General features: G+C 53.3%; 1 protein-coding gene across 5 annotated transcripts in view; it reads left to right on the top strand.

Moving 5' to 3' along the window:
- Nucleotides 1–831: 831 nt before the first annotated feature.
- Nucleotides 832–27,429, top strand: part of MLLT1 (MLLT1 super elongation complex subunit) — a 69,728-nt gene continuing 43,130 nt past the window's right edge. For 2 of the 5 annotated variants that reach the window (XM_034945991.3, XM_034945990.3), the window contains exons 1-3: nt 8,714–8,899; nt 10,070–10,250; nt 18,519–18,601. In XM_034945991.3, coding sequence (XP_034801882.3) covers nt 8,729–8,899; nt 10,070–10,250; nt 18,519–18,601 — 435 coding nt within the window. In that variant the 5' untranslated portion in view covers nt 8,714–8,728. Of the gene's footprint in view, nt 1,036–8,713; nt 8,900–9,599; nt 9,806–10,069; nt 10,251–18,518; nt 18,602–27,429 lie in introns of those variants that run through there. The other 3 variants (XM_034945992.4, XM_055104062.2, XM_034945993.3) reach the window with 3 other exon arrangements.

Raw genomic sequence — 27,429 nt, 5'->3', positions numbered from 1 at the left:
AAACTGAGACTCAGGGAAAGGTGAAGAAGGGGCTGACCAGGTTTGCCAAGGATTATGCAAGATTAGAAAATTAATCTCCACTTTGGGAGGCTGAGGCAGGCGGATCACTTGAGGTCAGGAGTTCGAGACCAGCCTGGCCAACATGGCAAAACCCCATCTCTACTAAAAATACAAAAATTAGCTGGGCATAATGGCGAGCTCCTGTAATCCCAGCTACTCGGGAGGCTGAGGCAGTAGAATCTCTTGAACCTGGGAGGTGGAGGTTGCAGTGAGCTGAGATCGTGCTAGTACGCTCTAACCTAGGCCACAGAGCGAGACGTGTCTCAAAAAAAAAAAGAAAAGAAAAGAAAATTAATCTCCAATTCCAGAGCCCAGGGCTCGTTCCATTACATAGCAGCATCATGAGGTCAGGAAACAAAAGTGTCCCTACCGGGGGGCTGGGGGATCCCTCCACAGGGCTCGAACCCGTAACCTCAGTTGCAGCCCCCGGGACGCTCCCGCCCTGGAGGCTCCAGCCACAAGGCAGCGCCCCCTGCGGGCCGCAGCGCGCAGGCGCGGCGCGCCCGTCCCGCCCCCGCCCCCCTCCACGTGCGGCGCACACCTCGCGCTCCCCTCCGCCAGGCTCGCCTCGCGCCTCCCTCCCTCCCTCCTCCCGCCCCTCCGGTCCCGGCCTCCCATTGGCTGCGGGCTTCGTCCCTCCGGCCGCAGCCCGGCAGGCCCCCGCCAGGCAGGAAGTCCCGCGCCACAAGCGGCCGTCCGTGCCGTCGATTGGCCCGGGTGGCTGTCAGTCGATGCGGCGGGCCCTAGTCGGCGGCGGGGGCCCGTGATCGGTGCGCGACCCGGGCTGGCGGTGGTTTCCGGTTCCGCGGGGCTGGCGGGCGAGCGGGCGGCCGGGATCGGCGGCGGCGGCGGCGGCGGCGGCGCTTGACAGACAATGAGGGCGGCGGGGCGGCGTTGAGCGGCGGCGGCGGCGGCGGCGGCGGCGAGCGACGCGGGGCCCGGGGGCGGGGCGGGGCGCCAGCCATGGACAATCAGGTGAGGAGCGGCCGCGCCGCCCCAGCGCAGCCCGCCCGGCCCCCTCCCGCCCGCCGGCCAGCCCGGCCCTCCCCGGTCCCGGCCTCCCCGCTCCGCGCCCGCCCGCCCGCCCGCTTTGTGCGCGCCCGCCGCTCCCCGGGCCTTTATGTGGGGCGGGGGCGCCCCTCCCCCATCCGCGACCCCGGCCAGGGCGCCTCGGACACCCTTCGGGACCCGGGCTGGGCCCGGAGCCCCCTGGGACGCCCCTGGTGACCCCCCAGCCTGGCTCGGAGACCCCCGGGAGACCCCTCGGAACGCCAGTCCGACCTGCATCCACCTGGGACGCCCCTGGGGACCCCAGCCCGGCTTAGGGACCTCAAGACAGCTCTCGGGACTTCAGCCTGGCCCAGAGCTCCTTCCAGGCACTTCCTGGGATCTGGGCCCTGTTCAGACCCCTCCCGGGACCCCTCGGATCTGCCCTGTAGACCTTTCCCTCTCTAGGTCCAGGGCCAGTCACTGTCTCCTTTCCTGTCTGGACCCTTGTCCCCGAGTCGCCTCAAACTCCCAGAGTCCCCAACCTGCTGCCTGTCCTCCCTTCAACCTCAGCTCAGATATGAGGCGTCCCCGGCCCCCTGGGACCCTGCTCTGCGGCGTCTCTCTTCCTTGAACCCAGGCCCAGCCTAAGCTTTATCTCCACCCATCCCCTACCTGGACCTGAGCCTTCTCTCCCGTCTGATCCTGCCCCGGCTGCAGCCAGGGCATCCCTTTCTCCCCCAACCCCAGCCCTGGCCTGAGCTCCTCTGACTCCCTAGGACCCTGGCCTTCGGTCTTTTGCTGCAGGGACTCAGGCCTGTTTGGAGTGTCCCCTCTCTTTGTACTTGCTTTTTCAGACTTCTTTCTTTGACCCACCCTGCCGCCTCAGCCCCCTTCTAGTTTCAGGCCCTCGTCACTCTCCCTCGGACCCGGCGGGGCTGTCTCTTTCACCTTCAGACCCTCTGCTCTGAGACCAGGACCGGGAGCAGTTTCTTCTCTGACCTGGATTCCCCAGACCTTTGAGTCACTGATGGCCTGCTGTTCCCCTCAGCTTGGGCCCTCTCCGCCCCTGGGATCCTGATTTAGGCTTCCCCACACTTGACCCCAGTCCAGATCTCCCTCCCAGGCTGGTTCGTCACGTCACAGTCCTGCAGTCTCCTGTACAACCTTTGCCTTCAGGATCTCCCACTTCATCTAACGCCCATCAGCCTGATGAGTCCTGATGTCTCTTTCAGCCACTACCCTCTCCCTCCTTCCACCTCATTTTCTGTTTTTTTTCCCCCAGGATCTTACAGCCTCAGTTGAAACCCAGGGTGGGTGGGTTCCCCAACCTCCCTAAACGCTCTGGACGGCCCCTCCCCATTGGTCTGTGTTGGTTCTCATAAACACGAGGCCTTCCTGCACCCTGGCACCCCCTTTACCCAACTCTGCGCTGCCTCTTCTCCAATACCCAAGCCCCTACCCCTCTTCCTCAAGCCCAGAAGCATTGCTGGCCCCCAACATGGGATCATTTCTTTCTCCTCCTCTGCTGCCCTGGCTTTCAGGGGCACCAGGCCAGGAAAGGTGTTGTGGGGCTGTGGGGGTGGCAGCCAAAATCTCCGCCGTTAGAGAGGGCAGGTTGGGGCGTCCCTGGCTGCTGGCGCCACTGAAGTGGCACTGTCTGACTGTGTGGTTTCATGGGTGGGGGGCAAGAATCCTCCCTCCTGCCCATCTCGGCGCCTGTGGCACAGGGTCATGGAGACAGGTGTCTCATGCTTCTGGCACCCAGTTCCCATGGCTTCCCATCTGGTTTGGGTGTTGCTGCCTTCTTCTTAAGAGGTAAGGAAGAGTTTGCAGCAGTTGATTGGTGGATTTCCACGGCGTGGTGTGAGTTGATTTCCGTTGAAGGGACAGAGCTTGTTGCTTCCAATCTGTATTGAGTTAAAAACCCAAATGAAATATACCTTTAGTGTACACTTTCAATGAAGCCCGCCTCCGGGCAAGTCCCGTTGGGCACACAGAGGCATAGGGTATGGCCCCTTTCCTCCTTCCTTAGTCCCTGGGGGAGATGTCCTAGGCCGAAGCGTGTCTGTTCCCCTTGTGATGTGTGGAACCCTGGAGGTCTGGGTGGCTGTCACTTATGTAAGTGGGATGGTGGAAATGGGTGGCATTCCTGGTCTGCGACAGAGGGAGATAAAGGTCTCACTCAGGTGGACAGGTGTGGGAGAGAGCTGGCTTTGCACTGCCCGGTACCACAGTCACCAGCATCTATGGCTGATTTACATTTAAACTAACTCGAATGACAACTTCAGTTCCTCCATCGCACCAGCCACATTTTAAGCGCTCAGTAACCACCATTACTGAGCTACTGAGCTACTGACCACCCTGTCGGGCAATGCAGATGCATTTCCATCATCGCAGAAAGTTCCGTCGATGGTGATGGTCTCCCTCCTTGCAGAAGTGTTTGCAAGGGAAGCTGCTCCCGGAGGGAAGTGTGTTTGGACCCAAAGTCTGATTCTAGCTTCCCCAGCAAAGCTTTCATGCAAATTTGAGAGAGGCCCAAGGGCTCTGTCCCTTCCTCACAGAGCCGGAGGCCCCTGGGGAAACAGGAGAGAATGGTATCTTTTACTCAAGTAGGTGAGTTGGCGGTCAGTGTCCCTGCGGGACTCTTGGCACAGGGAAAATGCTTTGAATCGAGCAGAACCTGGGCTTCCGTTCCCACTAGCCCCCCAGATGCCACAAAATGTTAGTGCCTCATTATAGTGGGAAACAGCACAGCTTTCCACCCAGTCGCTGGCTTTGGGAGGCTTTGATTCTCTTTTTGCCTTCCTCTTTTACTCTCTAGGACTTTCAGACCCCCCTAAGAAGCAGGATTTCCCACTGTGCTCTGGGCTCCCAGCTTCTCAGCATTGACATCTTTTCCTTATGGCCAGGAAAATGCCTTTCTGGTTCTCTTTGCCCCAACCGTAACCGGCATGTTTGATTCCCCCTCCGCCCCAAGTCTGTGCTGGTGTTGTCTGTGGTATTTGTATTTTTTTTGGCAGGGGGATGAGCGAGTTCCCTGCTCACTTAAGGGTTATGTCTGGAAGGAGTGTGGTTTGTTTCCTGGGCTGGGGCCGGGGGAGGGGACTGGGACGTGACAAGGATAAGGCTGAGCAGATGCCGAAAAGAGATTGGGAAAGGGCCTGAGAGCAGGTCACGGGGACTGGGGCTGCCTAGGGAGCTGGGAGGTGGTGTCAGCATCTGGGCGGTCACATTCTTCAAAAGGACCAGGGAGCACCCCCATGCTCGAATTGCTGCTTGCTGGTCCTGCAGATGCTCTCCTAGGTTTGGGTTTGAGAGCAGCTGCCTCACAATGATGTTCTTCAGCGGGGAAAGTTTGTTTCTGATGCCAGGGGCCCATTTCACAGATGTGGAAACGCAGGCTCAGAAGTCCTACCAGCAGGCAAGGGTGGGTAGACTCTTCCTCCTGCAACTCGGTTGCTCCCCAAACCTGCCCGAAAATCTCCGAATTACCCAGGTTGCTGGCTGAGGTGTGACAGATTTCTCACCTGCTCCCAGCTCTGAAGCTACTCCTTGGAAAGCTGACCTGCCAGTTTTTTTGTCCTAAAGTGATTATATTGTGAAGCAGTTGAGGGCAGGGACCAGAGTCCCATTTCCCTTTATGCCCGTTGTGGTTCGTAATGGGAGGTTTTGCACTCAGCTTTGCCAGCTGCTGGTTAAATACAAGTAACTAGGAATCAGTCCCTTTGCAGCCAGGCCCACCTGGTCTGGTGACAGATGCCTGTATTGGGGTTGTGCACATTCAAAAAGTCCACCAAGGCTCCTCCCCCTCCCCCCTGGAGAACCTGGGAGATAGCCGGTACACTGTCTACACGTCTGTGGGCTCCTGGTTCGTAAATACTCTGTCCCAGGCCTCCCCTGACAATGTGGTCAGAGAGTCAGTCTCACCAGGAACCTGCAGACCCTATAAAGGGGAACTTGCATTTCCAGGTGGTCTACACACCACTCTTAGAGAGTTTCCAGAGAGAAATTCATTGAGTGCCTTCTCATCGCTTTGTCATTGTGCCTTGGGTCAGAGGGACGAGGACAGATGGAGCCAGAAGAGGGGTGGCGGTGCTGGCCCCTAGCCCCAGTGTGCCAGCAGTCAGGGGACCAGGACCCGGTGTACCTGTCAGTGAGAGGTACCTGTCATTGAGAGGCCCCTGCCTTCTGGGTGGGCAGCTCTCCGCTTCAGAGGACTGTCACGGAGGGGCACCTGTCTTTCCCCATCTCTTACATTCTAATTCAGTGGTTACCACTGAGGGCCCCGACTGGGCCTGGCGGGAGAAGATTCCGCAGGGGGTTTTATTGGGTCTCATGTTGCCGTCGCTCCATGGGATCGCCCAAGCCTCGTCACCTCTTCCTGTTTGTGCATGTGTGGCTCACACACGTGCACATGTTCAGCCCAGGAGGACCTCAAAATCAATTTAGGCTGAAGGGGGAAACGACTCCTCAGTGTTCTCTCCTGGGAGGGGAGGGGATCGTTGCCTCCGAGGGAATTAGATGCAGTAGCCGAACTCCAGGTGTAATTCCACCACTGGGCGAAGTGCAAGTTCCCAGAGGAAGGGCATCTATTGAGAATTCCCACCAGAAGACCAGGGGAAATCTTCAGATGAACTGGTTGTTGAAGACCTGCCTTCAGGGCTTGCAGGAAGTGGGGTACATCGGCTGAAGGAATTGTGTGAAGCTGTTGGAACAAGGCTGGCTCGCGGCTCTTTGCCAGGCGGGGGCCGCTGTAGCCCACACCTGGGGAGAACCGCACGCTGTGTTGAGAAAGCCCCGGGGAAGCTGCCCTCGAGAGGCTGCCTGGTTTGCCTGATTTGGGATTTTGGCCCTTTGGTTCTAAGTGGCCTCTGCCAGCTGGCCTGGAGAGAGGGCAGTGTCCCAGCTGAGGCCCTCTGCCCAAGCCTAACTGTCCCCAGATGGCCCTCGGAGCGCTCGTGCCCATCCCTCCGTCCGCTGTCTTTCAGATGGTTTCCCAGAAGTGAGACGGACAGCTCTTTCCGGGACGGTCCTGGAAGGTTCCCCTTTATCCTGGGCTTTTGTTGGGGAGTGGGTGTCAGGGTGGTCCCAGAGGTGCAGGGAAGTGGAAATCCCTGAGACCACAGCCCCCCGGCTCATTTCCAGCCGTCCATTCCAGAGGTTCCAAAAAAGTGGCCTCCCAGCAGCAGGCATTCCTGGTGCCTTGAAGGAACTTGCTGGGATAAAGTTGGGGGAGAGCCACTGACCAATCAGATTATTCACTCTAAGACATTCTGGAGAGCCTGTCACTTAACCTCTGCAGCCAGGCACCCTTCCTAGAGAGACAGCTAATTGATTAGCTTCAATTCTTTGGTCCTAATGGCCAGGGAAAGAGTCCAGGTGGTGTGGGGGAAGGGGGGTGGTTACCCTTGGCTATGGAATTGGCTTAGCTGTGCTAATAAATTATCATGACCTGACAAGTCAAACGCGTTGGCCGGGGCTCCACTTCTTGCCTCCCGTTGACGTGGCTTGAGCGTCCTACTGAATCCGTGATTCCTTTTTTACTACAACAGCAGAGACTCTGTTATTCCAACCCTTCCGGGGAGTGCCCCCCTCAGCGCTCCACAGTCCCCTGGGTGCAGCAGGCCAGGCACCCGAACTTCGCATCTGTTGGCCAAGTCTGGGGTGTGCCCTTAACAGTGGGTGTTGAGGCTCAAGTTGGCGCCAGCCCCCAGGGCATCGATGTCGCCCGGGCAGCGCTTTGGGCCCGGCCTGCCGGCTGCAAAGATTACCCATCGCTGCCTCGGAACCTTCCTGTTTACTTTGGCCACTGCGGTGGAGTTCTGGTGCTTCCATCCTCCCCCTCTCCAGTGGAACCGCGGTCTTTCACTCTTTCACAATAACTGCTCTGCCGCCTGCGTGCCCTGGGTAGGAACTCCCTGTCATCAGAAATGCCGGGAAGTCGGCCGAGGTCTGAGTGGCCGGGTCAGTGAATAAGCGATTCCGAGGAGACACTGTCATTGTGTGGGAGTCAGCTCCACAGAAGCAGGGGTCGTTCTCCCGCATCCTGGTGCTGTTCCCATGATGTGTATGTACATTTAGTTTTCACCTGTAATGCTCCCAGCGGGACAGGGGTTGCCTTCCTGTTTTCTAGCGAAAAAGGCAGAGGCGCAGGCGTGTAAGCATAGAGGGTGGTCACGCCGCTCGGGGCTAATGTCAGTGTTGTTTTGGGTTTGTTGGAATGCGGTGGTGTTCAGGCAGACACTCGTGCTTGGCCTGAGTATTGCCATGCCGGTGCTCAGCCCTCACCTCGTGTGTTTGGTGGGGGTACTTTTACCTGAGATCCTCATGAATCCACAGCGCCGGGGGTTTATGAGTGCGCCTGATCCTCCGTCCATCCCCACTTTCTTCCCACACTGGGGTCGTGAATGTCCCTGCTGCCCGGATCTTGGGGTTACCCGAATGTCCTCCACCCTCGGGTCCTGTCAGTTCTGTGGCTTTGGGCTGTGTTCACCCCTTTTTCCAGCCACTCCCTCTGGTTGCCTCCTCATGGGCTGGGGTTGCCGTTAGTTTGCCATTTGCCCTTTTCTGCCTGCACCCCAGGCCTTACACAGAGGGCCGGGGGGCTTTGACTCTGAGACCGTTTCCCATATCCGTCAGCCACTTACGACGACGGGTTATTTCTTTTGTCTCCGGCCTGATCCCAGGCACCCCCTGCAGTGTGCCTGGTCCCTAGGGAGTCCCTGCCCTCTTTTCCTAGGGAACTCCAGAGGGACAGTCGTCCTGAGCCAAGGGAATCCCCTCTGCCCCCTTTCCTTTTAAAAATTAATTTTTAGTTGACAAATAAAAATTGTATATCTGTATCATGTACATGTTTCAGTTTACTTTTTAAGTTGCCAAATAGAAATTGCACGCCTCCACCTCATTTCTTACACCTGGCCTGCTGTGCGCGCAGACCCTCAGCCTCTCTGGCCAGTTCTTCCACATGCTGGAACTGGCCTGTCCTTATCTGCCACCATGGCCCTGCCATCTCCAAAAGCAGCATTTAGAACTCCCTGACCTGAGAGGCTCTCTGGTTTAATTAATCCAGCATCGTCCAGGCCTCCTGTCCCGTGGTTTCAAGATAGAGGCTAAGAGGAAGAACAAGATGTAGTCCCTGCTCTCAGAGAGTTCACAGGGGCCCTGGGGGCTGCGTCAACAACCCAGGAGCGGGGGATGGGATGAAGGGGCTCCCGTGGAGCTGCCCACGGGCTTCTGTGGGGACTCAAGGTTGGTCTCCAGCGTGGCTACCAGAAAGGGCCCTGGACAGGGCAGCGTGTGAGCCAGGACTTGAGATGAGTAGGGTTTTGAAATGAGCTTAGGGCACCCAGGCTGCGGCACTAGAAGAGATGAAGAGAGATGGGGTGGCCGTTCCTGGTGTGTCTGGGGCTGGCTGTAGGATTGAGCTGGAATGTGCGCGTTTCCTGCATTTCCTCAGTTCTGGGACTCTGAGATACCAGGACAGCGCCACCAACTCAGGAGCAGCTTCTGTGTGTGTGTGTGCACGTGTGCGCCTGTGTGCAGGCTGGACTCTGACTTCAAAAGGGTTAGGACATGAAAAGAGACGAGCGTCTCAGACTTGAGGAAATACACGCGTGGAAGACGTGCGCGGGGCTCGGGCTTCCTTCTGAGGGAGTGACAAGCCGTGGAAAGCTTTAACATGGCGGGCAGGGGTGGGGGCGATAGGAACTGCCTGCCCCAGCGGCTCCATCGCGTGACAACTGAGAGCTCAGAGAGGGGGACGGAGAGGGAGGGAAGCCGGCCAGGCGCCGGGGCACTCAGCCAGGTGACGGGGTCTGAACGGGGCCTCGAAATGCCAAAGAAGAGACAGGTACTGGAGGGATTGCGGCCACTGGGACACACCTGGCCAGTTGCCGAGCGATGGCGTGGAAAGGCGCAGATGGGAGCTGTCTGGTCTGGGGCCCGGGAGGGCGGCTCTGTCAGGGGAGGGTGTGGGACTCAGGCCATGGTCTGGCTGGCTCCCGGCTATCTCAGCACTTAGAAGCAAGTGTGCACTTGGCTGCTGCTTTATTTTGTAACATTCTTGTATTTGATAGCGGGTGTCAGGGCCGTATCTGTGAAAAGTCTGGGGAGGTTTTTACAAAGCAGGGTAGATATTTACTGTAGGTTCCCTGTTGGTGGTTTTGGCCAACCTAGGTATGAAGAGTGCTTTGAAGGCATGCAACTTTGTGTTCAGTGGCGTGGAACTGGCCTGAGCTGCCTTGTATTTCAGAGCAAAGTGTCAAGACACGACATGTGCTCAGCGGAGGGAGCTGGGCTGCCCAGGCCACGGGTCCACCTGGGACCGGTCACCAGGGGGCCGCAGGCTGGCCTCTGCCTTCTTCTTGGGAACCTCCCATTCTGCTTTTGAAACTGAAAGCCAGTGTTGTAGCTGATGACTTAGGGAAAGGAGAGGGGCCTCCGGGAGGCGCTGTGATGCGTGCGTGGGAATGAAAATGCTGGAGTCAACAAGCTTAGGTGGCAGAGACACCGACAGCCATCAGCAAGATGACTTTTGATAGTGAAAGTGCACGGAAGAGCATCCTCTATGATAGAGTGATGGGAGCGGTGGTGGATGCTTTTGGATCGGTGGTCAGGGGAGGCTTCCCTGCAGAGGGACAGCCAAGCTGAGAGCCCAGTGACAAGAGGCGCCAGTGTGGGAAGTCTCCGGAGCAGAGGATCCTAGGCCAGTGCGGTGGCCCTGAGGCAGGAGTGAGCTGGGCTGAGCTGGGGACCGGTGAGGAGGCTGTGCGGGTGGAATTGAGGATGAGGCGGCGGATGAGAGGAGACACGGGGTCTGTGTGGGAGTATGGAGGGGAGAAGGCACGGGGAGTCTGCGGCAAGGTGCTGGCGCGATAGGAAGCCGTCTGTGTGCTGCTCACTGGGTTGAGAGCGTGTTGCACTGCTGGGGGTCTTTATCGAAAGTTCTCTGTGGGTAAGGGGACAGTCCCCTGCTTGGAGGCTTGTGCTGACCTCATCTCCCCACCTCTCTCTCCTCCAGTGCACCGTCCAGGTGAGGTTAGAGCTGGGGCATCGCGCCCAACTGCGCAAGAAGCCCACCACGGAGGGGTTCACCCACGACTGGATGGTGTTTGTCCGCGGCCCCGAGCAATGTGACATCCAGCACTTCGTGGAGAAGGTGGTCTTCTGGCTGCACGACAGCTTCCCCAAGCCCAGACGTGGTGAGTGGCCTCAAGCCCTGAGTGCCCACAGCACGGACCCATCTGTCTTCACTCCTCCCAAGGCCAGGCTCCACCCCTCCCTCAGGAGCAGCAGGACCCCTCCAACCGTGAGGTTCCAGCTTGCGTCCCTCGGCGTGGGGGCATTGGAGCCGTGTCACCTCCAGCTGTTGAGTTAGTCGTAGGAGAAACTGAAGGAGGTGGTGGCGGTCTGTTGTGTCATGATTTAGACCCGGGCTCTGGGAAGCAGCCAGGGAGCACAGCCAGGTTGGCATGGGTGGGACAGGTGAAGTCAGCCGGCTGGTGAGTGATCAGGAAGTTGCCGACCGGGCCTATGTTTGTTTGTGTGCCATGTGAAGAATTCCCAATATTTGGGGCAGAAAGAATGCCGGAGCTCATGTCACCACTGTCTTTTCTCTTCCGTGTCTTCCCTCTCCCTTCAAGCCTCAGGCCGTCATTGATTCAGCACGAGTGCTTCAGTCGTGTATTCTGTCAGCGTCTCCACCTGTGGCGTGGGGGCCCTGGCCTTCCTGGAGGGTGCAGTGTGACGGGGCACAGGCAGGAAGTCACCCAGTTTATGATCGGGGATGCCCTCCTGGGGAAGTGAGCCCTAGGGAAAGGCTGTGGTGGGGAATCGGAGAGTGAGGTGGTGGTCTGGTGAGCGCCATCAGGGCTGGGGCCGCGTCTACTTTTCTTACCGCTGAGTCGCCAGTGTGAAGCCCGGAGCCCAGCACATCACAGGGGTTCGATAAATGCTTCTTGGGTGATGTCTTGATAAAGGAATGAGGGACTTTCTGTAGGAAGCACTTCAGGGTGGGAAGAGCCCTGGCTGGGCTGGTGACCCCTCTACCCTGCAATACGGGGGTCCCGGGAGCTCCAGGGGCCACGGGAGGTGAGCCTTGCATAAGCGTGGGTGTGCTTAGGTTGAAGCAAGAGCTTCCCAGGACCCGGGACCCAGGACCCTGGCCCTGAGCCTGTAAGTGGTTTGCAGCCTAGTGGGGAAGTGACGGGCGTTGACAGCAGTAGAGGCTTGTCATTCTGAAGGGATGCCCACCTGCGATTCCCTCAGCCTGCGGCTTCCCTTTCCCTCTGCATTTCTCCTTTCCTGAGTCTTCACCTTTTCCCCTTTTCCTTCCTCCCTCTCTAAGCCTCTTAGAGGATGGCTGCGGGGCTCCTGACAGCGGCAGATGTTCATAAACCGCTTCCTAATCACGGGGACACATGCCATCTATCGAGCACTTCCTGGCCAGCGCTTCGTGCGCAGGATCGCGTTTTCTTCTCGCCACAGCCCTCTTCTGCAGACGGGGAGACGGGCCCAGGGGGCAGGCCGCTGCCTGTGCTTAGAGCAGGGTGGGCAGGCTGGCCTGTGGGCTGGGTCTGGCCACTGCCAGTGCAGCCTGTTTTTATTGGTGCATGGCCATGCCCGTCCGCATAGGTGTTGCCTGTGGCTGCTTTTGTGCCACGTTGGCAGAGCAGGAGCCTGGCTGCCCCTCCTGCACCAGGCCCTCTTTCCTTTCTCTGATGGCATCCACTCCACTTCTTCACCAACACCCTCACCCCTCCCCTTTTCTCTGTCCCTGGAGCACAGGGATGGGCCCCGGACGCTGATTTCCGTCCACTTTGAGGCTGTTGATTTCACCTTTGTTCCCCACCACGTTGATATGGCACCTTCTCCAAGTACCTGGAAGATGGGGTGGTGAGTGGGGCTCACTCTTAAGGGTTAGTTTTTTGTTTTTTGTTTTTTGTTTGTTGTGTTGCCCAGGCTTGTCTTGAGCTCCTGGCAGGCGCGTGCCACCATGCCAGGCTTCAGTGTCAGTTTGCAGGCGGCCTTTAAATTAGTAGCTGAGCCCTGTTTGTTGCAGTCTGTCTGTGGGGCCTGGAGGCAGATAGCGGCCCCATCAAATGTATCAGAAAGTAAATTTCCAGCTCACACTCTGTGGCATTGAATAAAACTTTAGAGAGGGAGTGAACCTCTTAGAGCACTCCAGCCTCTGGATTGATACTTGAGGTACTTAAAAAGTATCTTTTACTTCCGCCCCGGCTTACATTATCACAAATCAAATAGGGTAGAAACATGTAAGGTACAAAGTTGCTATTCCTGACCTCCTTAGTCCTCCCTCCCCGGGGCTGTCTTCCTAGCCCTCTCTGGACTCCTCTTAATACCAGCTCATTTGCTTCTTATTTCTTGATTTTTTAAATGTAGACAATACTTACTGATTTACCAGCTTGAAGGGTTAGAATTTATCCCAAAGTACCCCTTTTATCCACTGTCTTCTCTAAGTTTTTAATAGTCCAGTGACTCGCTTTTGCGTTGGTTGTCTTTGTGACTTTGAATGATGATGTGAGCCTGTTTACCTTTGGGATCCTTCACAGAAGAGTCCCACGTCACCCTTTTTAGGGAGTCCTCTGGCTGCCTGGGCTCAATCGCAGTTTCGTTGCCCAATACACCCACACAGCCATATGCTTCTTAGCCTTTTTGTTTTCTGCTTTGGTTTTCTCCTTAGCACCATCTTAACATCTCGTACATATGACTTCTTCTTCTTGTCCATCCCTCTCCCCACCCCAAGTCAGAGGTTTCTGTCAGTTTTGTTTGCTGCTACATGTTCGGTGCCTGCAGGGATACAGTAGGTGCTTAATAAGTGTTTGATGACTGGATGGACCCTTGCACCTGGTCAGCTTTTGTTAGTGTTTTCTGACTCTCCACTGAGGAGGGCAAGGCCACCAGTACCCTGTCTCTTTTTGACCCTGCTGCACCCCTCCTTTTGAGGCTACAATGGACGTTGTTAAGCTTATTGATGAAGACCAAGACCTCCGCTCCCCGATGATAGATTGACTGTAAGAGTTGGGAACTAGCAGTAGGCGGCGTTGACATGTTTGACGCTGTCACCATCAGGCTGGTTGGGACGGCAGGACTTCATTCAGCCTCTGTTTCCCATGTCCTGAACTCTGGGCCACTCCAGAGAGAAGGCTCAAAGTCAGGTCCGTGTGAAACGGGTTCTTTTTGGTCATTTTTGGTTAAAATTTGGCCCTATTTTAGCTTGCTTCACATTTGGTCTGTGGCTTTTGGAATACCCCCTTACTTCTCCTTTTTGCACTGTGCCTTTAGCATACCTTCATTTTCCCCCCATTCTCTCAGTCATTTCACTTATTCTGTGGAATTTTTTTTTTTTTTTAATTTTTTGGCCGGGTGCGGTGGTTCATGCCAGCACTTTGGGAGGCCGAGACGGGTGGATCACCTGAGGTCAAGAATTCAAGACCAGCCTGGCCAATATGCTGAAACTCTGTCTCTACTAAAAATACAAAAAAATTAGCCGGCTGTGGTGGCGCGTGCCTTTAGTCCCAGCTACTCGGGAAGCTGAGGCAGGAGAATCGCTTGAACCCGGGATGCAGAGGTTGCAGTGAGCAGAGATCGCGCCAGTGCACTCCGGCCTGGGCGACAGAGCGAAACTATGTCTCAAAAAAAAAAAAAAAAAATTCTTTTAGAGATGGGGGTGTGGCTGTGTTGCCCAGACTGAACTCCAACTCCTTGGGCTCAAGCAGTCCTCCCGCCTCTGCTTCAGGAGTAGCTGGGATTACAGGTGTCAGCCGCCTTACCTGGCTTTCTGGCTTGTTTGTAAAGTCCTCTGAGTGTTTCATGCTGGTTCTCTGTGCCTTCCTTCTCTAATCACAACGGACTCTTATCCAGCCACCCCTTTAGCCACTACCCTGGGCCTTTTCTCTCCTGTTCTCCTGAGGTTTGTTTATCGGCCTGTGTTTTGGTTTATTTTCTTGTTTTGGTAGAGCAGTGTCTCAAGTAATATTCCAAGAGATTACTTAAGACATTTCTGGCTGGGCGCAGTGGCTCATGCCTGTAATCCCAGAACTTTGGGAGGCTGAGGCAGGCGGATCACCTGAGATCAGGAGTTCAAGACCAGTCTGGCCAACATAGCAAAACCCCATCTCTACTAAAATTACAAAAAGTTAGCCAGGGGCAGTGAGGATGCCTGTAATCCCAGCTACTCGGGAGGCCAAGGCAGGAAAATCGCTTGAACCTGGGAGGCAGAGGTTGCAGTGAGCTGAGGTCGCACCACTGCACTCCAGCCTGGGTGACAGAGAGAAACTCTGTCTCAAGAAAAAAAAAAAAAAAAAAATTTATAAGAAAGACGTGGGCAGTAAACCCTTTGAGTCCTAGCATGTTTGAAAATGCCATTATTCTCTTCTCACAGTAGAATGGTTGGTTGGGTGTAGTTTTGTGGTTTGGGAATTACAGGTCAAGAATCCCTAAGCTGAAAATCCGAAATCCAAAACTTTTTTTTTTTTTTTTTGGAGACAGAATCTTGCACTGCCACCCAGACTGGAGTGCAGTGTTGTGATCACAGCTTACTGCAGCCTTGACCTTTGGGCTGAAGCAGTCCCCCTGCCTCAGCCTCCCAAGTAGCTGAGACTACTGGCCTGCCACCATACCCAGCTAACTTTTTTATTTTTTGCAGAGACGGGATTTCACCTTGTTGCCCAAGTTGGTCTTGAACTCTTGGGGTTAAAATCTTCCCGCCTTGGCCTCCCAAAATGCTGGGATTACCGGCGTGAGCCACCATGCCCGGCTTACGATCCAAAACTTTTTTTGAAACAGAGTCTCACTCTGTCGCCCAGGCTGGAGTGCAGTGGCGCGTTCTCGGCTCACTGCAACCTCCGCCTCCCGGGTTCAAGCGATTCTCCTGCCTCAGCCTCCTGAGTAGCTAGGACTACAAGCCCCCACCACCACCCCTGGCTAATTTTTGTATTTTTAGTAGAGACAGGGTTTCACCATGTTGGTCAGGATGGCCTCAATCTGTTAACCTGGTGATCCGCCTGCTGCAGCCTCCCAAAGTGCTGAGATTACAGGCATGAGCCATTGCACCTGGCCAAGATCCAAAACTTTTTTTGTTGTTGTTGAAACAGAGTTTCACTCTTGTTGCCCAGGCTGGAGTGCAATGGCGCGATCTTGGCTCACTGCAACCTCCGCCTCCCAGGTTCAAGCTATTCCCCTGCCTCAGCCTCCCGAGTAGCTGGGATTACAGGCGTGCACCACCTCACCTTGCTAATTTTGTATTTTTATTACAGATGGGGTTTCTCCATGTTGGTCAGGCTGGTCTTGAACTCCTGACTTCAGGTGATTCGCCTTCCTCGGCCTCCCAAAGTACTGGGATTACAGGCGGGAGCCACTGCACCCAGCCGATCCAAAACTTTTTGAGTGCTGACATGATGCTCAGAAAATGCTCACTGGAGCATTTTAGATTTTGGATTTTTGGGATGCTGAACCAGAGGAATGTGAATATTCCAAAGTCTGAAAAATCCCAAATTCACAACACTCCTGCTCCCAAACATTTTGGGAGTATATATCACTTAGTGCTATGAAGGCGTTGTGTTAGTATCTTCTGGAAAGTCTGATGCCATTCGGTCCTCATCCCATTATACGTGACCTGTTTTTTTCTGTGGAAACATTTAGGATGTTTTTAGGACGCTTGCTTTATGACATCATGGGTTTTTTTTTTTTTTTTTTTTTTTTTTTTTTTGCTGTTCACTATGTTTTGTGACATTTGAGTGTCTTTCATTTTAGCTCTGAAAGTTTCCTTCTATTTATTTGACAGTTTCCTTCCATCTGTTTATTTCCTCTCTTTTTTTCTTTCCGGGATTCTCATTTTCTTTCTTTCTTTCTTTTTTTTTTTAACAGAGTTTCGCTCAGTCACCTAGGCTGGAGGGCAGTGGCACTATCTTGGCTCACTGCAACCTCCACCGCCTGGGTGCAAGTGATTCTCGTGCCTCAGCCTCCCAAGTAGCTGGGATTACAGGTGCGCACCACCACGCCTGGCTAATTTTTAGTATTTTTAGTAGAGAATGTCGTCCAGGTTGGCCTTGAACTCCTGGTGTCAAGTGATCCTCCCACCTCGGCCTCCCAGAGTGCCTAGGATTACAGGTGTGAGCTGCGGTGCCTGGCTGTAATTTCCCCTTTTAGAAGTATCTTATTTTTATTTGTTGGATATATATCTCCTTGAATCTGAGGACATTGACTCTTGGTTTTTATTTTTTTTCTTTCTTTTTGTCAAGCTCTCTGTGGTCTCCAAATTATTTGTTTGCTCGGGCTCTTTCCTCCTGGTGGGAGCTCCTGAGCGTTCTGTGATGGGAGGGTGGGTTCTGCCTATCCACAGGCCTGAAGGCTCACGGGCCTCCTGATTTCCTAATGAGGAAGGCCTTCCTCGGGGTCTGGTTTCCACGCTACAAGTTTCAGCTTCCCGCAGATAGTTGGCTCCTTGAGACACAGAGGCATCTCAATTTCTCCAGAGGGAAACCTGAAACTTCCTGGGGTGGGGAGGGGTGGAGGGGGAATGGGCGGGCAGGAGGATGGGCAGGAGGGAGGGATCCCAGGGCTCCTGTGCCCAACACAGCCTTTCAGTTTGCCCTTTTGTTTTTTTTTAATAACCGCTTTATGGAGATGTAATTTACACATCATAAAATTCATTCTTGTAATGTGTTCAGTTAGCGTTTTCAGTATATTCACATAGTTGTGCGGCCATGACCACTGATTCCATCACCGCTGTCTTAATTCCAGAACATTGCTGTCACCCCAGGGAGAAGCTCAGGCCCCGCAGTGGCAGTCGCTCCCCTGCTCCCACCCTCCTCCCCCACCGTGCTCCCTTTCCCTCCCCCAGCTTTCATCCTCACTCCTGCCCTCCGCTCAGCCAGTCCAGGACCTTCAGCCTTCTGGCACCAGTGGCTGTCCCTGCCCTGCGGCGCCCCCATGGCAGACTCTGAGCCATCGCCTCCTCGTCCTGCCCCTTGCCCATCGTGTCCTCGTCCGACTTCTGCCTTTCAGAAACTCGCAGGTGGCTTGAATCTCCTCCCTTCTGCCTTCACTCTCATGGCCTTATTCCTGTCCTCTTGCTTCCTGTGGGCTCTCAGGCAGGAGAGTGGGCCGGTGCGTCTCCCTGTTCTCCCCTGGTTGAACTGAAGCACTCGGCCGGCCGACTGCCGTCCCTCTTGGCGCTGTCTGGGGGGATGGAAGTTCTTCAGGCTTGGAGTACCCGTCACAGGACAGGATTCCTTCTTGAAGGGGTGGGGACCATGAGATAAGATGTGACAGTAGATTTGGGAAGCACGTGACCTGGAGGTCAGAGGCAGAGGGACATGGGGTCTATTTCTCGAAGGAGGTGGCCCTGCTGTGGGCCTTTGTGGCTGGGTGGGATTCAGACTATGGGCGAGTGGGGAGAAGACGAGGCATGGGTGGAGTCTGAGAGCAAATCCCAGGCCACTGCCCATGCCCGCACCTCCTCTGCTGGCGACAGGCCACCCTTCCTCTGTTGTGCCTCCGCTTTCCTCCCCAGGTTCGGATTAAGTATTCAGGTGCCTGGCCCCATGCTGCACTTTGTTTATTTATTAATTTTTTTAATGGAGTCTCGCTCTGTTACCCAGGCTGGAGTGCAGTGGCACAATCTCTGCTTACTGTAGCCTCTGCCTCCGGGGTTCAAGGGATTCTCCTGCCTCAGCTTCCTGAGTAGCTGGGATTACAGGTGTGTGCCACCACGCCCAGCTAATTTTTGTGTTTTTATTAGAGACGGAGTTTCATCATGTTGGCCAGGCTGGTCTCGAACTCCTGACCTCAAGTGATCCGCCTGCCTTGGCCTCCGAAAGTGCTGGGATTACAGGTGTGAGCCACCGTGTCCGGCCTTTTTTTTTTCTTTTTTAATCTCTGGGGTCAATGGGGTTTTGTTTGCGTCACTTGGGAATGCTCTTATTAGGTGCTAAACTAGAACCCAGGAGGAGGGTCCCAGCCGCCTGGGGCTCCCCCGTCTCCCAGTGCATGTGTCCGTGGTGCAGCAGGTGCTCAGCCCCCGTGCTGGAGGTGGTGACAGTAGAGTGTGTGGCCCTCCCTGCTGGGTTTCACACCTCACCCAGGTCACGCTTACCGACATCGACCCAAGTCGGGCAAACTTGTGCAGCGTTCTCTGGCCTCAGCCTCCTCGTCCTCTGCAGGAGCAAGTATCCCGATGACAGGCTAACGTTCCTTCTCACTCTCTGCTGACCATGCCGGTGGCCAAGTCTCCTTTCTCCTCTTCTTCCCTGCTGTTTTATTCCTAAGATCCCTTTGCCGTGGAAGTCAACCCTGTCAGGGGCTTAACCTCCTGAAAAGCCACCCCCGAGAGGCCAGCCAAGCCCCTGTGAGGAGGTGGTGGGGTTGAGGGGTGCGGTACTGCCGCTGGCGGCTGGGCCTGAAACAGGCGGGAAGCTGATGGGTGTGTTTCTTCCTTTTCTTTTTAGTGTGCAAGGAGCCCCCCTACAAAGTAGAGGAGTCGGGGTACGCTGGCTTCATCATGCCCATCGAGGTGCACTTCAAAAACAAGGTAGGATTCCTGAGAGGAGCAAGCAGGATGCCTCTCTGTGGGGACCCCTGCTCCGGGTGCCACGGCAGTTCACAAAACAGGCCAGAGAACTGGCCGCTGCCCGTGCACAGGCGTTCCAGTGAGTGTTGCAGGGAGTGCTGGTCACCATCTCCATTCCTGGGGACGTGGGGGCCAGGACACGGCTGGTTTCATGACAGCAGGTGGGCGTGTCCCTTGGTCTGCTTCTCTAGGGGAGCTGCTGGGCCACCTCCTGTCCAGTTGCCTAGAAAATGTGCCAGCAGTGACATCCCCTGTCAGGGCCAGCTTCCTCGACGGTCCTAGAGGGTTAATAACCGGGCCGTGTGTAGTCACTGAGATCAGGAAATAGCATCAATATCTGATTACGGTCCGATTACGGTGCGTCTTCTGGGCAGAATCTTTGATGACCTTCAGAATTAACGAAGCAAGCTACACATATAATACTTAAAGGAAAAAGGAATTATCTCTATCCAGAATGTTGGCGTGGGTCATCCGGGTCATCTGGGTGGTGGGAGTCCAGGGGGTTTTCTTTTCTTTTCTTTCATCTGTAGTTTTTCACTTTTTTTTTTTTTTTTTTTTGGCCTAATGATTAAAACAACTCAGAGCCTGCCCCTGCTCCTCCTCCCAGGTGTCACCACAGGGCCAGCAGTGACATTTCCTGGCTTGTGGCTTGTCCATGGCCGGCTGCTTTCCCACAAGTGCAGCTGGCCTGGCATGGAGGCAGCGCTGGGGAAGGAGGTGTCCCTGGGAGGCCTGTGGATGCCGCCCCGCTTGGTTACTGAGTCCCTGGTTTGTACCTGGCGGTGCCGGGCTGCGTGGCTGCCATTCCACTTTTCCACAAACCCCCTGGCACGAAGGGCCTTGAGGAGAGGCATTTGGCATGCGGCCCTCCTAGGAGCCGGGTGACATTTCAGCCAGTGCAGCTTGGCCGATTTCAGATGCAAGGCCTCGCCCGGGGTCCAGTTCACAGAAACCTAGGTCATTCTGAGGCTTTGTTGGAATTGAGGCCCCGCTGGGAGAAGAGCCGAACCTGCCTGCAAGTGGGCCTCCTGTGGGGTGAGTGGTCCCTGCCCTTGGGCCTATGGGGCCACCCCTCTGCCAGGTGTGTGCCCGGGCTCCCAGTCTCCCCAGCTGTATCCGGTGAGCGTATGGAAGGGGAATGAGAACAGCAGCCCCCTCTTGGGGCGGTTGAGGGGATTGCTCGAGCCCATCTGCAAAGGTGCTCCACAGCCCAGGCACTGGTATTCTAGCGGGTGGGTTGTGGAACCACCATCTGTATGGGCAGTTTAAACTCGCCTCTGGGGTGACTTAGATTAAGGTCCTCTGAAGTTCAGAAGCAGTTTGGGCCAGCAAGGCATTTTTTGTTTTGTTTTTAGAGACAAGGTCTTGCTCTTTTGCCCAGGCTGGAGTGCAGTGGTGCAATCATAGCTCACTGTATCCTCAACCTACCAGGCTCAAGCGATCCTCCCACCTCAGCCTCCCAAGTAGCTGGGACTACAGGCACTTGCCACTGTGCCCAAGCTCAGTGAGGTTGTCTGTGTTCCCAGACACCTGTCTGGTCCCTGACACGGCCTTCAGCCACCTGGGGACTGGTGGCATCCATTCTACTTCCTAGCGCCCTCAGGCCAGGGGCTCCGGCTGCTGCCTGGCTCCGCCGTGGGCCGCCCGTGGATTCGGAGGCAGGTGGGGCAGGGCCTGGCCAGTGCTGTTTGCTGCTTGTCATCCTTGCTTAGTAGGGGCAACTTCAGGCGAGATGCAGGCCAGCCGCTCCCAAGTGTGGCAGAAACCCATACTGTGTGGTGCCACTGTACCCAGTGCAGCAGGGGCCCTAAGTGGCTGCCACTCAGGTGCCCCCACCTGCTGTGTCCTGCAGCACTCAACTGAGTCTGAAATGCAGACTCCAGGGCTGTTTCTGTCCTGACCTCCTGAAGCTCCACCCTTGCATCCTGGCCCTGTAGAGAAAGGGAGCCGGGGGGCCCTTTGACCATAGGATTGTCACTACTGGGCCCAGCATCCTCCCCTGTGTGAGGGTGTCGAGAGGGCAGAGAGCCCTCTCTGAATCCCTGCCTGCTCTTTTGGGATCCTGGGGGCTTCATTTAGGGTGTGGGGGCGTGTAGTTGCATGGGGGGCATGGGACCCCATGTTCCTCTAGAGCTCCTGTTGCCTGGTTCCTCTGGAAGGCCCCAAGCGTGGTGCCAGCTCCCTCGGTGCCCTTCAGCAGGAGCGTGTGCACCTCCAGCAACCCATGGTAACATAGTTGGGTTAAGATGTTTTCTTTAAGTCTAGTTTGTCGAGGTATAATTTACATATAGTAAAATTCTCCCATTTTAGATGTAGCAGGTTTTTCAAATCTCAGCATGTGCTTTCATTGAGCCCTTTTGGAGGATGGCCAGTTTTTCTGTGTGTTTTTTTTTTTTTTTTTTTTTTTAAGTCATGTTTCATGGTGTTTATTTGTCTGAATAATTCCTGCAGAAGCCGCATAGCTGGGCCCGGAGTTCTGCCATGAGCCTGTGCTGAGAATCGCAGCACTCCCTCTCTCTCAGGACAGAGGCCAGCCACTTCAGTGTACCATGTGCCCGATTGCCTGGGAACCCTCTCTTCCTGGGGTGGTTGTAGAGGGTCCTACACCGGGAGTACCAGTGGCCCCACGGCAAGGTCCAGGGATGCAGGTCCTCCTCACAGCGGCAGTGGTGTGTGTGCTGTCCACAGGTGGAGGAGATCCTGGATCCCGAGTCACTTGGTCAAGCCTCAGAAATTGGCAGAGCTAGGATTGGAACCAGCTCTTTGTAAACACACACCAGTTGTCCAAATACCTGAGACAGGCATGACCTAGAATGACAGTGCTTGAAGAGTTTTGGTGCCAGGGATAGGAGTGTGTCATGGCTGCAGGATTTGGAACACGATTAGGGACAGGGTCATAGTGCATGGGTTTGCTGGCGGTTTTTCTACCTGGTGTAGCCAGGGCTCGCGTTTGGTGGTTAGCCATGGCTTACTCCTCGGTGGGAGGTCAGGTAAGTGGAATAAGGAGTAAACAGAGGTTGGTGACGGGGTGGGTTTGGGGAGGCGCTGGTGTGTCCAGACTGGGTAGGGAGAGAGCTGCAGAGACCACAGTTTGGAGGTGGACACGCCAGCGTTCAATCTCAGAGCCTGGCTGTGTCACCGTGAGTGGGTCACTCCTCTGGGCCTCAGTTTGTCTATCCATAAGATGGGGTTTCTGGCTGCGTCTGCTTCTCAGGCATCAGGAAGATTAAGAGGGAGACAGCAGGTGTAGCACTTGGCCCGGGGCCTGGCACATAGTAGGCATTTCATCCGTTCATTGTTGAGATGGTATCAGCTCCTTCCAGTCAGTCTGGGCAAGGAAGTTCAGTGGAGAAAGGGAGCCTCAGACCTCAGAGGGCCCAAAGGAGGTTGAGGGTCCTGCAATGAAAAAGATGTTGTTTGGCTTCTCCAGCGAGTGTGGCTCTAGGACCGGAGCAGAAAAGGTGCTTTCTCCGACAGCTCTATTCTTGTATAAGCATGAGGGTTTTTCAGCGAGTGCACTTGACCTTGAATATGGCATCGCCTGTAAAATGAAGGAATTGTGCTTTATGCAGTGTTAGGCATTAGAACGTAACTGAGGCCGCATTTTGTTTGACCTGTTGGTAGGATGTCCTTTTACAGAAAAATCACTCCTTTCTCTCAAGGAAAAAGAATTTGGAAGGCCTCATCTGATTGCAAAGTAATACATGTGTGTTGTGAAGAAATTTTTCCGAAGCAAGACGACAGCGTTGCCTTGCTTGACATCTGCTGGGAACATGCGTGTTGGGCAGCTCAATCTTTCTGCTGTTCTGGGCGTGTCTGCAAATGACTGTGAAAACTGACAGTATCAGTTTGGGGTTTGCAAATGAACTTCAGTGAGGAGGTAAATTCAAAAGTATGGAATCTACGCAGAATGACGGACAGCTATACCATTCTCTGTTTATCCATTCATCTGTGGATAGACGTTTGGGCTGTTTCTACCCATTTGCTATGGGGAATAGTGCTGCTGTGAACGTGTGTGTGTGTGTGTGTGTGTGTGTGTGTGTGTTTGTACTTGTTTGAGTGCCCGTTTTCAGTTCCTCTGGGTGTATACACCTAGGAATGAAATTGCAGGCTCATGCAGTAATTTTCTGTTTAGCTTTCTGAGGAACTGCTAAGCCATTTTCCAGTGGCAGTATCCTATCATAGGTCCACCAGCAATGTGTGAGGGTTCCTGTTTCTCCAGATCCTCAGCAATGCTTGTTTTCTGTTTCTTAAAAATTATAACCATCCTCTAGGGTATAGAGCGGTAACTGTTGAGGTTTTTATTTGCATTTCCTTGATGACCCGTGATGTTTCACATCTTTTCACATGCTTGCTGGCTGCACGTATCTCTTTCTCGAGAAATGTCTAGATATATCCATTGCCCATTTTTGTTTGTTTTTTTTCCGAGATGGAGTCTCACTCTTTTGGCCAGGCTGGAGTGCAGTGGCGCCATCTCGGCTCACTACAACCTCTGCCTCCTGGGTTCAAGTGATTTTCCTCCCTCAGCCTCCCGAGTAGCTGGAATTATAGACTCCCGCCGCCACGCCCGGCTAATTTTTGTATTTTTAGTACTGATGGGGTTGCGCCATGTTTGCGAGGCTGGTCTCGAACTCCCAATCTCAAGTGATCCATCTGTCTTGGCCTCCCAAAGTGCTGGGATTACAGGCTTGAGTCACCATGCCCAGCCCGTTGTCCATTTCTGAATTAGGTTGTTTGTTTTTGTTGTTGTGTTATAGAAGTTCTTTAAATATTTTGGGTATGTGATTTCAGATATCTTTTCCCCTTTTTTAGGTTTTGTTTTTTTTTTTTTTACATTCTTCATAATGTCTGCTTTTTGAGCAGGGTCTCACTCTGTTGCCCAGGCTGGAGTGCAGTGGTGTGATCTTGGTTCACTGTAACCCTGATTTCCTAGGCTCAAGCAATCCTCCCACCCCAGCCTCCCAACTAGCTGGGATTACAGGCGTGAGCTGCCGCACCCAGCCCTGATAATGTCCCTTGTTGCATGAATGTTTTAAATGTTTATGAAATTCTATTTATCTGTTTTCTGTTGTCGCTCACACCTTTGGTGTCAAATCTGTGACTCCATTGCCAAATCTGAGGTCATGAAGATTTGCCCCATGTTTATTTACACCAGTTTCATAGTTGTAGTCCTTATACGTAGAGAGTTGATCCATTTTCGAGTGAACTTTCATATATAAAGCGAGGTGGGGGTCTAACAGTATTCTTTTGCATGTGGTTTTCCAGGTGTCCCAGCACCGTTCATTGAAGAGACTGTTCTTTCGCCATCGAGTGGTGTTAGAGCGTTGTGGAAAATCAGCTGGCCATAGATTTGGGGTTTAAAACTGGACTCTGAATTCTATTTCATTGGTCTACCTGTCTGTGCTTATGCTGGTCATACTGTTTTGATGACTGTAGTTGTATAGGAAGGTTATTTTTATTTTATTTTATTTTATTTTATTTTATTTTATTTTATTTTGAGACGGAGTCTGGCTCTGTCGCCCAGGCTGGAGTGCAGTGGTGCAATCATGGCTTACTGTAGCTTTGACCTCTTGGGCTCAGGCAGTCCTCCCACCTCAGCCTCCCAGGTAGCTGGGACCACAGGCATGCACCACCACATCCAGCTAATTTTATTATTTTTGTAGAGATGGGGTCCCATTGTGTTGCCCAGGCTGGTCTTTTTATTTATTTATTTATTTATTTATTTATTTATTTATCTTTTTGAGACAGAGTTTCGCTCTTGTCCAGGCTGGAGTGCAGTGGCACGATCCTGGCTCACCGCAACCTCTGCCTCCCAGGTTCAAGTGATTCTCCTGCCTCAGCCTCCTGAGTAGCTGGGGTGCCCGCCACCATGTCTGGCTAATTTTTTGCATTTTTAGTAGAGACGGGGTTTCACCACATTGGCCAGGCTGGTCTCGAACTGACCTCAGGTGATCTACCTGCCTCGGCCTCCCAAAGTGCTGGGATTACAGGTGAGAGCCACCGTGCTTGGCCCAGGCTGGTCTTGAACTCCTGGCCTTAAGCGATCCTTTCGCCTTGGGCCCCCAAAATGCTGGAATTACAGGTGTGAGTCAGTGCGCCCAGCCTTGTAGGAAATTTTGGAATTGGCAAGTGTGAGTCCTGTAACTCTGTGTTTTGTTTTTCCCTCTTCCATGTGAGTTTGGTTATTCTGTGCCCCTTGTGATTCCATATGAACTTGAGGTTTGACTTTTCCATTTTTGCAAAAAAAGTATATTGGAATTTTGATAGGGATTCTATTGTATCTAGTCATTTTTGAAACATCTTAGCAATATTAAGTTTTCAGTCCATGAACAAGGAATGTCTTTCCACTTAATTAAGTCTTTAGGTTCTTTCAGCAATATTTTATAGTTTTCAGTATACATAAGTCTTTTACCTGTGTGCTTAAATTTATTCCTAGGTTTTTTTGCCTTGTTTTGTTTTGAGACAGAGTCTCTGTCCATCACCTAGGCTGGAGTGCAGTGGCACGATCTTGGCTCACTGCAACCTCTGCCTCCTGGATTCAAGCGATTCTCCTGCCTCAGCCTCCCGAGTAGCTGGAATTACGGGCGTGTGCCACCACGCCCAGCTAATTTTTGTATTTTTAGTAGAGATGGGGTTTTGCCATGTTGGCCAGGCTGGTCTCAAACTCCTGATCTCAAGTGATTCGCCCACCTCGGCCTCCCAAAGTGCTGGGATTACAGGCACGAGCCACTGTGCCTGGCCTTATTCCTAGGTATTTTATTCTTTGGAATGCTATTGTAAATGGAATTCTTTCCTAATTCCCTTTTTGGATTCTTCATTGTGGGTGTATAGAAGCACAGCTGATTTTGTTTTTGTTTTTCCTGTAGACCTCCTCTCTGGACAGCACAACCAATTTTTGTGTATTGATCTTGTACCCTGCAGCTTTACTGAATTTATTATTAGCTTTAGTAGGGTGTTGTGTTTTTTTTTTTTTCTGTGGCTTCTTTGGGATTTTCTGTATATGGAATCATGTCATCTGCAAATAGAGGTTCCAGTTTGGATGTCTTTCGTCAAAGTCTTTTCCTTGCTTTACTGCCCTGGCTAGAACCTGCAGCACCGTGTTGAATAGCAGTGGAGAGGGTGGGCATCCCGCGTGGTTCCTGATCTCAGGGGAAGAGTTTCCAGCCTTTTTCCATTGAGTATGATGTCAGCTGTGAACTTTCTGTAAATGCCCTTTATCAGGTTAAGGAAATTCCCTTCTAGAAGAAGGAAAAACCTGTTTTCTCCACTCACAACATTTCTGACACCAACTGTGTGGGTTTCCCAGACATTACAGTTCTCCAGTTCTCCACGGACACCACCTGGGGGTCCTGCAGTTGAATTCAGTGATGTCATCCACGACCTGGAGTTAGCGCAAGCTCCCAGGTTAAGAGCCCAGTTTCACAGGACAGCCCCCACTTCAGATGCCAGTCGCGAGTCCCAGACTGCCACCTGTACTCAACCGGCCATAAATCGGGTGTTCCCCCTCCTTATGTTCAACAGTTCTCTATAACGGCTCACAGAACTCAGGAAAACATTTTACTTCCATTACTGGTTTGTTGTAAAGAGTGCGATTCAGTAATGGCCAAACCTTGCTGCATGGGGCAGGGTATGTGGGAAGGGTGCTGACGTTCCATGCCCTCTGACGGGCCAGCCTGGAAGCTCTCGGAACCCCTTTGTGTAAGGTGTTTATGGAGACTCCATTGTGTGGGCATGATTGATTAAACCATTGGCCATTGGTGATTAAACTAAATTTCCAGCCCCTTTGCCCTCCCTAAGAGGTCAGGGGGTGGGGCTGGAAATTCCAGCCACCTATCACATGATTGGTTCCCCTGGCAACCAGCCCCCATCCTGAAGCTATCTAGGGGCATTCAGTCACCAGACATCTCATGAACGAACGAAAAGATGCTCGTATCACTTCCAAGATTTCAAGGATCTTAGAGGCCTTTGTGTCAGGAACCCAGGACTAAGACCCAATATTAAAACAAAACAGGCTTCTATCACCACCATCTCTCAGAAAGTGTTTTAGCAGCTCGGTGCCAGGACTAGGAGCAGAGACCAAATATATATATTTCTTACCTTGTCACACCTTCTTTTTCTAGTTTGCTGAATGACGTTTTTCTAAATCATGAATAGGTGTTGAGTTTTGTCACATACTTTTATCTGTCTCTAATGAGAAAATCATGTAGATTTTTTCTTCCTTTTATTCATGTGCTGTATTACGCTGATGGATTTTTATGTAGGAACCCCCTGCTGCCTTGCATTCCTGGGATAAATCCCTCTTGGTTATGGTGTATAATCTTTTTAGTGTGCTGTTGGATTGGGTTTGCTAGTATTTTGTTAAGGATTTTTGTGTCTGTATTCATAAGGAACATTGCTGTGTGGTTTTCTTGTGGTATCTTTGTCTGGCTTTAGTATCAGGGTAATGCCGCCCTCATAAAGTGAGTTAGGAGGTATTCCCTCCTCTTCTAAGTTTTGGTAGAGTTTGAGCAGGAGTGGTGTTTGTTCTTTGAATGTTGCGTGGAGTTCAGTGAACTGTCTGGTCTTGGACTTTTCTTTGTGGGAAGTATTTGATTTCTGATTCCGTCTCATGTTATCAATGTGTTGAGATTCTCCACTTCTTTTTTTTTTTTTGAGATGGAGTCTCGCTCTGTCGCCCAGGCTGGAGTGCAGTGGCGCAATCTTGGCTCACTGCAAGCTCTGCCTCCCGGGTTCACGCCATTCTCTTGCCTCAGCCTCCCGAGTGGCTGGGACTACAGGTGTGCCCACCA

Source organism: Pan paniscus, chromosome 20, assembly GCF_029289425.2.
Source record: "Pan paniscus chromosome 20, NHGRI_mPanPan1-v2.0_pri, whole genome shotgun sequence".
NCBI lineage: Eukaryota > Metazoa > Chordata > Mammalia > Primates > Hominidae > Pan > Pan paniscus.
Note: the sequence above shows the minus strand (reverse complement) of the source record. Positions and strands in the feature narration are given on the sequence as shown.